The sequence below is a fragment of the Falco biarmicus genome, chromosome 12 (genome assembly GCF_023638135.1).
Source record: "Falco biarmicus isolate bFalBia1 chromosome 12, bFalBia1.pri, whole genome shotgun sequence".
NCBI classification, from domain to species: Eukaryota; Metazoa; Chordata; class Aves; order Falconiformes; family Falconidae; genus Falco; species Falco biarmicus.
The window spans coordinates 16,715,385-16,728,000 of record NC_079299.1 but is presented as its reverse complement, the minus strand read 5'-3'; the positions used below and the strand labels follow the sequence as shown (position 1 = coordinate 16,728,000).

Genomic DNA, 12,616 nt, shown 5'->3' with positions numbered 1-12,616 from the left:
ACCTGTCGTCACAGTAGGTAAATTTCATGTCCATGCTATGGCGACTCAGGAAGGTCTTGCTGTCCAGGGGGATATCGATGTTTGAAGGATGCTGAATAGGCTCGCACATTATTATAAGGCAGGTGAGAAGAGGCTCTTTATACCCACACAGAGTGTGAGGAGGACAGGTGTTGTACACTTTAACTTGTCCAGTGCAGTGCAAAACCTGAAATAATGATTTTTTGAATGAGAAACAAACTTAAAATGTAATTTCTGTACATGCCAAAATGTCTTGTGAAACCAAACCCGCTTGTTATGGCTCAAATATGGTACCTTCCACGTGGCAGACTTGAGGTTAACAGTTCTGCCTCTGTTGGTAACAGTGCATTTCATCCTCATGAAGAAGTCACGCTCAGTTGACATGTCTTTGCTTTTCTTTCCAAAGCCTGGACCTGTAAAAGGACAGTGGCAAATGAGTTTTCTCAGTTTTGATTCTTGGTTTCTTCTACTTACAAGCATGAAGGATTCAACAGAAATAATAATCATCCAATAATTTACCTGCAGAGACCATCAAAGATGCATGGACCATTGAAGAGCAGTTTGTAGAGCTCAGACCTAAAACTTTTTAAATAGGACTTTGTGCATTCAAACCTATATTTTAGCTTGCAGCACATAAATCTTTGCAAAGTGCTACAAGTGAAAACGTTATGTCTGTCTTGATGAAAGTAAAACATTAAACGAACAGTTCTTAGTCTTATTATATTTAAGCGATTATTTGGGAAAACAAATCTGCAAAGCATTGAATAACAGTTAATGATTACTCTAAGAATGAAAATTCCCTTTACCCTGACTAACAGATCTCTACTGCTAGCTAATTACTTCATGTGGTTATTTAAAAAGCAAACAGTGACTCTTTTATTGTCATTATTACCATTTTTCAGACTCAGATTCTCTCGAATTTCTTCATGGTCACATGGATGAGTGAAGTCAAAAATGCTGTGTCCAGTTAATTCCACCTGTGCAGAAGTAAGAACTACACTTAGCCAAATAAAAGCAACTGATAGCAGTTATTTGTTTTTAAATACCACCTATTCAGATGAAACTGGTCACGTTCAAAGTGCATTGACAGGATGCCCACAGACACAAGTCCCGTGACCCTCTCTTTGTCTAGCCTATGCATAACTTACTATTTTCTCCCAAGAACAATTCCCTAGTTTTGGATTTGCACAGTGCAGTTAACAGTCAACACCAATGGTTATTTTCAACACAGAAGGAAAAAAAATAAAAATCCACAAAGCTGAAAAGGGTGGACCTAAAAGAAAAGCTCTGTCACCTCTGTCCCATAGTCTAAGGCACAAGCTGAATAAAAGCCTTTTCTCCTCTCTACAGTAATACCTAGGAAGGCAAGTTTGCAGTCCCCGAAGACACTACGACTTTGATAAAAAGGCAGAGGGAAAAGCCCCCACTGTGGTCTGGTGTGCAGGGTGCCTGCCTGAGAAATAAGACATTTTATTTCCAGTCTTTTTCGCAGTGACAGGCAGCTGTTTTTCTGCATTTGGGCATAGGATTCGTTTCTAGGAATTGTGTTACAGAGACGGGAAAGTGTTAGGGAACAAGTTACCTGGGTAAGACCCATGTATTTGTTGACATTCTCTGACAAAAAGATCATGTCTCCATCCTGTGTCACCACGGCAATAAATCCCTCCAAAGCTTTCAGGTACAAGTTGTCCATCTGCTGGTCTGCCTCTAGTTCACTCTCAGTGTCAGCACATACTGAGAAAAAAAGAAAAAAAAGCCTATGAAGTCTCCAGCACCCTACCCAGCCTTTTTCAACACAAGCGCATCCAGTTACAAGGCAACAAAGTATTTCTCTGCTGTTAGAATTTGCTTTCCACAAACCCCTTCTGCTGGGGCCTTCTAAACAGTGTATGAAAGAGATGTGCTTGTCACTAGAAAGGCATTTTCTAAACTTTTTGGCAAATGCAACAGGCCCTCTATTCACCCCTAGCCTGTGTCTGCCAGACATGTTTTTAGTACATAACACCTATATAATACCTAGAAACTGAAGCACATCTTCTTTGTGCCTATTCTTTTGGCCACACACAACCTTTGTACCTCCTAGCAGGCACAAGGTATAGGGCAAAACTTACAGAAGGTGAGTAAATCTGGGCATTCCTAACAAACATCTAACAAAAGACTCTCCCATCAGGTCAGGTTCTCTACGAAGTTCAAGTACTGCTCCTACGGAGTGTGCCTCCTGTGTGGACCCCTGCACTCCGTATGGAAACGTCTGTTAACACCGCCTTTAGTAGAAAAAGGAGAAAACCACTCCCTTGAAGTCCTTTCGGAGAATCTCTCACCCCATAAAACTCAATATTCCTGGGAAAACCAGATCCATCCCACCGATACCTGCTTTTCCATCTGCAGCCATCAGAACTCCCTATGCACCACGCCACCCGACTGTCACACTTCCCCACCCAGCGACATTCCTCCTGTCCCCAAGGAGGAGAGCCTCAGGCCCCACTTACACCTACACCTCGTGTGTTTGCCTACGGAGATTCATGAACCCAGTGCACCTATCCATTTTCGGGAAAGATGTGTCACTGTTGTCCTGAAATCTTAAAGATTGTGCTAGAATATTTATTAAAGCTTTTTTTTTTTTTTTTTTTTTTTTGTTACAAGGTTTCCTGTTGCTTTCTGCCTGTGCTCTGGAGACAATTGATGGCATTGCTGTGCCCTCTTGTTGTGTGTGCTCTGTGTTGCTCATCTCCTGCGACGGGAAGCAGTAAGCAAGCAAAGTCACAAGCAGGGAGGAAGGGGGAGATGCTGCTCCTCCTGATGCCAGTCACCCACGTGCCCACTCAGCACTCCTGCCTTCCCTTCTACACTTCGAAGTATGTTTCAGCTCCACGAATAAGCCGCCTGCAGGAGAGGATTTGTAGATGTCTAGTATCAAAAAATTTCTGTGTAGGAGCTGGCCCATTAATTTCTTGACGTGTTTTATGTGAAACTTCTGGGATTACTTTTTTACAAAACTATTTGCAGATATTGCATCTGTTCTGTGTACCTCAGACATGCTGTGGAGAGCTTATCTTTACAGTTTTGTCAGTTAGCCTGCACATTTGTGATCAGTCACTGCAAATACACATAGTGGTAAGGCTCTGAATTCGGGGGCCGAAAGCAAAAGAACAAACGTAAAACCCCATTATTGTCTCAGCATAAAGAATAACCAACTGCAGCTGTGCACTGCTGAAGATACCAAGCTGTGGTTAAGTCCCATCTAGATCAAAGGTGCTTCATAGCCTGAAGCAGCAAGGATGATGTGAGAGGAGCTGCAGCGATGCTCTCTGTGCCCCTCCCTGGCAGCACAAGAGGGCTCCAGGCTGGACCCACCACTGATTTTGCTGGCCAGAGGCTCTGGCTGCAATTGCATCAGCTTTATTCACAAAAATAGTGGGACTCAGCTGCTGCTCTTTGTTGGTTTAATGTTGCAATTTCAGCATACAGTTTTTGTTCTCTAGTACACATACTGTTAGCAGTTGAGAAAAGTATTTATTTTTTTTGTTCTTTTCCTCCCTGAAACAGCCCATTCGTCATTTCCCTTCACGTTTCTTGTCGAAATACTCATTTTGGAAGTCTAGAAGCAGGAATTGGGTATTGCTTTGTAAAACATTATTGGAAGTGGTTTGGGTTTGGTATTTTTTTGGATAGGGAAGAGGCTGAGCCAAACTAATCCGGTTGTTACTTTGAAGTATTAATGAGTTATGATTAAAGCATGGGTTTGATCTATATACCTCCTGCAAGTGCATCTGGTAGTGCCTAAGGATGGTCAGCGAGCAAATGCAGAGGGATGAGCATTTGCAATGCAGAGCCCACCGAGCCACTGTTTGGAACAGATGAGTGGTTACCAAAACGATGCTGGCTGCTGCATCCTCCCCCTGCTCAACATCCCTCCCTGGCAGCAGCCCATTACCTACCCTGCCAACAGTGGAACAGACTGGGCTCCAGAGCCACTGGGAGCTCTTTGTTTATCATCCTTTGCCTATCAAGGCGAACGTTTGGTAGCAGGGAAGAGAAGACACCTTCTGATGACCAGCACAGGCTGGGGATTTATCATTTGGTGTCCCTGCACTACAGTTCTAACTACACAGACAGGGGCCAGTTCCTCCTCGATACAAAGCAACTGAATTCAGGAAATTACATCACAGCTAGCATTTAAAATACAGAAAATACACAATAATATATTTGAATAGTACGCACTTTGACCATAATGACATTTAGGGAAGGGGAAAAAAAAGAAAAAAGAAAAAAAAGAGGTAAGTGACCATCTGCTCCCAAGCTTGTTTCTGCTGTGTAAAGAATGTCAAGGGTCTTTTTTTACTTTTCCGGAAGCAAACAAATGGTTTATTCAGCAGGGATCATGGCTATAGCCCAAGACAATCAGCCAAGTGTGGGTTCAGAGAAAAAAAATGACTTTTCAGCTCTAACCCCAGACCCTCCTTTCCATTTTTTTTTCCCAGCTCATTAAGTTTGCATTAACAAAACATGACCATTCAAAGGCAGGAAGGCTATTCAAAGCATTTGTATTCTTAAATGCCTCCAACAGCGAAAGACAAACACTTTACTTGTATTATCAGATGATTAAGTTTGCTTTTCCATGTATATAAATTATATTACTTATACAAGCACTAGAGAGGACATAGGATCACTCACATCAGGGCTGCAGGCTCAAACCATTAACGTCCTAGCTGAGCACAGCACTTAAAGATATAGTCTGCTTTAAAGCACGTGGTTACAGGGGTTTGTGGGATCACAGTTCAGCTTTTTTTTGTTAAAATTACCTTTGTCCAGCTGGAGGGAAGAGGGTTTGTGCTGCTGTACACCCCCGCTCACACAACCCAAAGGCATGACCAAGGTGTTTTGCAGACACCCTCCAGCTTCCCTGGTAAAGTGATAAACCCCGCTGCATCCCCTCCTTCCCCCTGTGCAGCCCGGCCGCAGCAGCAAGGGGAGCAGGCAGATACCTGTGGTACTTAATAGGCATGCTCACATTTCAAAGACCCAGCAGCTCTATCAAGGGAACTGTAGGCACTATCAGGCACGTGAAGGCAAGTAACAAGTACCTCCATGGGCCACTCACTGTGCTGCTGTTGCCCATCTATTTGCCTGTCCCCATGAGCATCCACCGGCAGCATGATGCAGCAAAGGCACTCAGGTCTCCTGCTGGGTCCAGGTCTCTGCAAAAACACAGTCCCAGAAGGTGTCATCTGTGTTAAACCCCTGAAGCTTATTAGCTACCTGAAGATCCTTAGTCTGCAGCAAAGAAATACTCTGGGCATCTCTGTGGTGGCCTGAGTATGCCTTGTATCAGGTAACAGTATAATTATAGCAATATAAATAATAAATAGCAGTCCCTCATATGGCTGCAGTTACAGCATTGTAGCTTGTTCCCTCTCTCCTGTGAAAATCACTAGCTACACAGAGGATATACACACACATTAGGAGACTGATACATCAGAAACAATTCAGTTACTGCCAGTAGCAAAAATCTGGTTTGCTTTAGGAAGAGTCTATTTTGCAGAAGAAAAAAAAATAAAGGCATGGTTACTGCAAGCTGCTCCCAGAAATCCCTATTGTCTTCCATTTTGCTTTAAATTTGCTTCATTAGTTTACCTTGGGGCTGGAGTGGAGCATTAGCCTAGGAAAATTCAGCTTCAGATGGAAAACATTTGGGAAAGCTGGGACTAAATGGACATGGGATGTTAGCACAAGGAGGTGGGGGTTTGGTTTCTAGTAGGTCTGAGGTCACTTTATCTGGGTAGCAGCACCCCATGTAGACTTGCCAGAATGTTCCAGATCTTACCCTGATTTTTAGGGGTATGGTGGGTTTTTTGTGTTTTGTTTTTTGGTGGTTATTTTTGTTTGTTTGGTTGGTTTTTTGGTGGGTTTTTTTTTGTTGTTGGTTTTTTTTTTTGTGTGTGTGTGTCAGCATTGCTTTTCAAAATAGCTGCTAACTAAATTTTGAAAAAAGGATGCATTTCCTGGTTTTTTTCCAACAACTTTTTCAGTCTTTCCTCCACTAATGAGAGTATCTCAGTTCAGGCACCACGACAGTATAGCAGAGTGGACTGCAAATATGACAGTTTAACTATAAATTAATAACACATTCAGCAGAATGAAGTGCTATAATATTACTGTTCATACTAGAGTTAGATTTATGGATCCTAGCCAAGATTGTGCTCATGTAGCACTGGCAAGGCTATAAAGGAGGGAGAATCCCTGCCTAGGTGAAATCAGGAGATGCTGAAACACGTCAGAGAGCCTCGGAAAAGTGAGTGTCCTCCCTGTCAGAGCTATAGCAGAACCAGGAACACAGCAACCATGTCCCATGTCCCCATTTGATGGGGCATCCACTGTTCATATTGGCCCAAGGCAGTATTTCTTAGTCTGCATCAAATTTTGATACAGTATTGGTAGGTATTTTTTAATCAGCTCTACTTTGAAAAAAAATTTTAACCACCAAAGTAGAATTTATTCATCAATGAGAAACTTTGAACTATAATGGCAAATGCTTATTGCAGTGTTTATGATAACCTTTTATGCTAAAAATAGGTCTTGTAAACAAGCTTTGATTAATTCCCACTGTCAGGATGTGCTCTGTTCCCAAGTTTAAGAACACTTTTTCCGTAAATGCTTGCTCATTTCCTTCAGTCCAACCTCTTGGAACGAGTCTGAAGGCTCAAAAATCAGGCTCTCCTTACAAGAAATAACTGCTCAGGTATAAACAACCTCCTAGCAAACAGCCTGTACTCCTCTCAACACCTTTGATCTGACTCAGAGGCGCCTTTTTGGTCAGTTCAGAGGTAGAGTGTGCTAAAAAGGGTTTCTACTGGAGGCCACATTGTCACCTCCACAGAATTTTCACGGCTTTGTCACTCATCCTTGGTCCTACAAGTAGCAGAAAGTTCCTTGGATATTGTGCATAAGAGACACCAGGCTATAGCTGCCACTTCAGAAGAGGGTTGTAAAAACTGCCTGACTCTGGTACGCAAGTTAGGGAAGATCTAACATCAGTTCCATCCTGCATCAGAGAGAGCAGCTTTGAGACAGATGTCTCTTCCTGGTTTCTTGTTTTCCATCAAAGGAAAGTGACTGATTCCCTCCCCCCACCTTTTTCTTTTCTTCTGTCTTGACAGAGCAGTACATCCTGTTCAAGGGGATATTTTCAATGTGCTCAATAAAAGCTTTCAATTTAGATACATCAAGAAAAAGCCACTCTTAAATCTGAAGCTTCCTGAAGGACTCTTATCTCCAAGCGCACAAGCAACTTTGATAAAGAAAACGCTCATGTTAGTGTTGTCTTGGTTGCAGAGTTTGTATCTAGCTGAATCATTCAGATGCTGCTCGGGTCCTGCAGTCATTGGTGTTGAATGGCAGGACACAGCACCCCATCAGAGCCGGCGTCCTGTGGGACCTTGTGGCTCACCTTCCCAGAACAGGGACATCACTTCAAGCGGCTGCAGCACTCGGCACCCAGCTCCACTCTCATTTCTAGCAGCATGGTTGGCACAAAACTATTTTCCCAATTAAATAAAAGCAAACAAGCAGACATGCTATTTTTAAGGCACTGTTTTATGCCACAATGGTCTGAGATTAGATGCAGCTTGTCCAGACATTCAAAAACAATGCCCATATCACTTCTCCCTGCAGTTTGTCCTCTCCCTTAAAAGCCTAGAGAAAAGCTATTTTTTCCCTTCTGCTCCCTGCTGGCTTTCCGGCTTTCTTGTCTCCCTCCCTTGAAACAACTTCACACTGGCTTCCTTGTGGCCTCCCTTCTCCCAAACAACTTCCCGTCTGCTTCCCTGTTCCCTCCCCATCTCTGCTGCTGTCTGCCTGCACAGGAGCAACTCCCATCCAGTTTCCTTTGCTGGATCTCTGCACAGAAAAGACACCCGGGTGGCCACACGATTGGGATGGAATTAAAGAAAGCTCATAAAATTGTGTTTGCCTGATTAGCCTGACTAAAGAGTCTGTAGTCCTGGCACCCAGAAACTCACAGGTACTAAAGAGTTCTGTAAGGCCTTTAGCACCAGTGTGGTCCAAATAAACACTTAAAATTATTTGCACCACATGCGAATGCCTACACAGGCTTCCTAAAATGGATTCTTTTCCTCATATTCAGACTAAAAGAGACTATCTGAGGCAGCCTTAGCAACTATCACGATGTCAGCTGTTAACCAAGACAGCCATTGTTTAGCAAAACACAGTTATTTCTCTTTTGCAGTCTACTAACCCCCCCAAAGCATTCGGCTGATTTACCAGCTAAACTAGAGAATAATAAGAGAAAAGTACCGCTATCAATTTTTCTGACTATACTAGAGGACATGAGATCCCAAATCCAAAAGCTCCACTACCGATAAGCATCATGCTATTTTCAGCAGCAGCTTTATGGGATCAAAACCATTACTTGAAATAAACAAAGATCAGTTCTAAATTTATCCCAAACATTTGAATGTGATGAGGGCAAAAATGTATTATGCCAACAGAATTAGGAGACATCTTGAAAAATATTTAAGATGATCATAATTAAATGATATTTCTACTTCGCATTCCAATTATACCAGGTACTGTTCTGTGCACAACATGGAAACAGTATTATAAAGCTATTGTTTCAGGTTGCTTCCTGTGATACTAATCTCAATCAGGCCGTCAGACGAACAGCCTGCATTTCTAAATGTTAAAGGCTTCCTCTCCAACATTCCCACACAGAATTGCCTACTGTGAAAATCAAAGGGAAATGTGTTACTAAGTAAAGCAGCAACTTTTAAAAAGCAAAACCTGGTATTTTTTACCCTTTTGAACTCTGAGATATACAACCAGCTATTTCCTATTATGATAGGATACAAGGGCCAAGCTTGGGCCCTGCAGTGCCTGCAGGAGACGTGCACCCTGCGATCCAGAAGCCAGGATTTTCGGAGGCACGTAGCAGGAGAGCTCTCAATGAGGGCTCAGATTCATGGGCATTGCCATTCACCTGCTGGAAGAATGTGGGCATAGATTTCCCTAGGTCTTGGCTTCCCGACAGATAAATAATCATTATGCAGACACAGCTAGTAAAACAGCCCACGTTACACAAGTGAGAAGCCCTATTCCGAGTCAGGGAATAATAGGAAGGGGCATGAGACACTCTGCCAGTGGACTGAGGCTGGCAGTTTGCCTGTGGCAGTCTCTGAAATCCCATCTGGAGCATCAGTTTACAGAAAGATGAGGATGCAGTCCTGGGAAGGGCCTTGCTCTGTCTGCTCCAGGCAAAATTGCTGTGAAACGAAGAGATGTTTTCATGTTTGAGAATTGTGGCCACAAACAGTAATATGAAATAAAATATGGTGTACCAGTAGGTTTTGATAGAATCAATAATAAACAAGAAAAACGCTAATCAAGCAGCAGCTTTTCCTGTGCTATCTTTTGATGCATTTTCCAAAGTGCACTGCAAGCTTACTTTAGTGACACTGTGTGCGTATATATCTCTATAAATGCAGTAAGTTATTTTAATGTCCTAATTAATGACAGAACAAATACTCCCACTTAACTCCAGTTTACACTAAGTGTGTCTAGCCTAAATAGTGTAAACTGGAGTTAAGTGGCAATATTTATATCTAGCCCAAATAATCAAAACTATTTCCGTGAAGACAACAAAGCAAAGAGAGGGTCTGTGGGGTGGGGCTGGCATTTGCTTCTCATCCACATTGCAGTCCCCCACCTCCCCATTTCCCCGTTCACCTGTCAACGGCACAGTAACCCCTGTGCTCCCTGTCAGTCAAATCAGGCTCCTCAAATGCAACACTGAATTAAGGACCAAATTCCAGTCTGCTAAACATGCACGTGAAATGGGGGCAGTTTTGCTTGGAGCTCTGAAAGGGTCCAGAGCAAAAGTGAGAATGAGTGTGGACAGGCATCACACAAGCCTGGGTTCCATTTTGCTCCACACTCTCATCAAAACGTGACGAGCAGCAAACCGCTTCATCTCTGGACCTAAAGCCGTACCAAAACCCTATTGCTTTGAATCAAATTGGATGGCCTTCTAGTGAAAGCTGTTGTCCTTATAAAGACTGACAATCAAAGATATAAAATTTAAATTAAATGTTAGCTATAGTCAGAAGAACAGAAGTAGCAGAATAGGTTTTTTTGGCTTGAGTTCTCTCATTTCAATGTATTCTCATTACCAGAAAATAACGCCCAACTCTTCCAGAAAATCAGTCCCTTTAAAGTACTGTAAGTTCAGTTCCTCAGAATAGAAGTGTTGAAGATTTTGAAACCCTTATCTACATCTCCAGTGTTTAAAGATGCAGCCATGGACGATTCTGCATTTGACTATCAACACAAATTTTAATGAGAGGACTTACTCTAAGGTAATATTTAGACTGGGGAAGTACATCAGATTTAAGGCTAAGCAAATAACTAACATAGAGAAACCCTGAAATATTAAATCACAGCCTCTTCCTACTGTAACATTTCATTTCCAGATTCCTTTCTAACTGCTGAGTACTGGCAGTACTTCAAGAAAATGTAAATCAGCTACACAATCACATTGTTTTTCCAACACACTCACAGCAAAATCATGTATGTATGAATATTATGCACATATATCGAGTGGCCATCACTATCAGATGTTATGAGCTTAAGCCTTAACACCACAGAAGCACTAAGACAAATGTTTTATCTGTAGATTTTTTTCCCTTATCAGGAAACATAGATGTATTTGAAGAGTTTGCTTTAATCTTAGCAGTTTCCAGGTGAGCAAAAGTATTTTTTCCAATGACAGCATCAAACTATTTCATGTCAAGTTTCACAGACACATTATTTATGTTATCTGTTACAGCCCTTCAGGAGTTTGCTTCTCCTACGCTGTGCCAGTCTTTAGTTCATGCCTTATAAATATTTGAAAAGCTGAAGCTGTGTCTAACAATTGGCCTGGTGTATGGCCCATCTAAGAACATTTATCTACTTCTGAAACTTCTTCGAGTATTAATTACAAAATCAGAGATTATTTCCAAACACTCTTCAGCAAATAAACTTTACTTTTCACAGACATTAAAACCACATTCTATATGCTAAGATGAAAATACCCACGTTTTATACAGTAGTCTTAGCAGAAGCCGAAAAAGCTACAAAAATTCCAGAGCACACAGAAGCAGAGTTGAATCCGTCATATCTTTGAGACTGACCATCAACCAACTAACAGCGTGCTCATCCACAAAATGAGATACTTCCTAATAACATTTATTAAAGTAATTGTTATGGTATGACTCAGTATTCTGAAGCAAGGAAGTGCAATCGTGACCTTATTGGGAGTTTTGCCATTAATGAAGGACAAGATGAAATTTCGGGTTTACCTTTCACAAACAATGCAGGCATTGTTTTGTTAACGTATTCTTGACACTTATAGGTCACCATGTGAAAGTTCCCCCAGAAACATCAGTTGTTTTCATTGATCTTACAGGCTACTCAAACCACAGATTTCCACAGAGGTGATTATTCAAATACAGGTGCAAAATAAGAATGCTGTGAATTTTACCAGTTTTCACAGGCTATGAAAACGGTACTGGTTCACATTTCATACGAGTCCAACATGAGCAAGGTTCTGATTACATAGAATCCATTCGTGTCAAGTATTTAAGAGTTGTTTGCTTTAGCTGTCTTAGTCTACCTCATCATACACAATCCACCTACTGCTCATTGCCACCTTGTAGCACGATTAAGCCTTTCAAACGAAGCAGTGGGCCTTCAGAACTTCCAGCTCTCTTTTGAATGTGCTGGCACAAACGTACTTGCCACACCAAATCAAAATTCACTTGTTTCAGCATGGAAGCTTAAGGCATATGTTTGAATTCTGATTAAACTCTTAAAAGCTTAAAATCTTGTAACACAGAGCTCAATAAACTACATTCAAAGGTTTTGAGTGTTGGGGTTTTTTTAGAGAGACAAAACTGCACCAGTTGTGATTTTGGTAATGAAGACCTTATATGACTAATACCACTCCGATTTTCTAACCCAATCAAAATATACATAATTCTGATGAAAAAAACCCACACCAACCTATCTTTAAATTTAATTGTATTCTCATAACACAAGCAGTTGTGTCCCGTTCTCACTTTAGGAGGCTGCATTCAGAGAACATGTACAATCTTACCAAGCTGCCGTCAACTAGCACTGGCAAATTATTTTAGCCAGATCTTACCTGAAGACAGAAGCTTGTGAGTGCGTAGGAAACTGATTGCCAGGCGCATGATGGATGCCTTGTCCAGGTGGGAACTGATGTTGTGGGGCAGAGGCAGCTCATGTGCCAGTTCATAGAAAACTTCAGTCTCTTTGCTTCTTCTGCATCTTGCTGCATCTCTTGATTTTTCCTTCCTCCGTTCAGAACTGCTCCTGATAGAGAAGAGAAAGGAAAAAGCAAATTCAAATGCAATTCACAACTTGAGAGGCATTTACAAGAGTAATTCTTCTCGGTAATGAATCCATTCTGTCAACTGGTTTAAATCAATTGACCAGACTTTAATATCTCTTTGCTTCTTTTATAAAGGGAATTATGAGAGGACTACCACAGCTGGAAAGGGCTCATTTCTATACAAGTCCA

The 12,616-nt window shown here is 41.7% G+C and overlaps 1 protein-coding gene across 9 annotated transcripts in view; it reads right to left on the bottom strand.

Annotated features, from left to right (window-relative positions):
• Positions 1–12,616, bottom strand: part of EPAS1 (endothelial PAS domain protein 1) — a 116,093-nt gene that overhangs the window by 23,510 nt on the left and 79,967 nt on the right. For 3 of the 9 annotated variants that reach the window (XM_056357757.1, XM_056357760.1, XM_056357761.1), the window contains exons 2-8: positions 12,218–12,408; positions 5,120–5,216; positions 1,601–1,752; positions 911–995; positions 538–600; positions 313–431; positions 3–205 (exon numbers count right to left, since the gene is read on the bottom strand). In XM_056357757.1, the coding sequence (XP_056213732.1) occupies positions 3–205; positions 313–431; positions 538–600; positions 911–995; positions 1,601–1,752; positions 5,120–5,216; positions 12,218–12,408 (910 nt within the window). Of the gene's footprint in view, positions 1–2; positions 206–312; positions 432–537; positions 601–910; positions 996–1,600; positions 1,753–5,102; positions 5,217–12,217; positions 12,409–12,616 lie in introns of those variants that run through there. The other 6 variants (XM_056357762.1, XM_056357763.1, XM_056357764.1 and 3 more) reach the window with 4 other exon arrangements.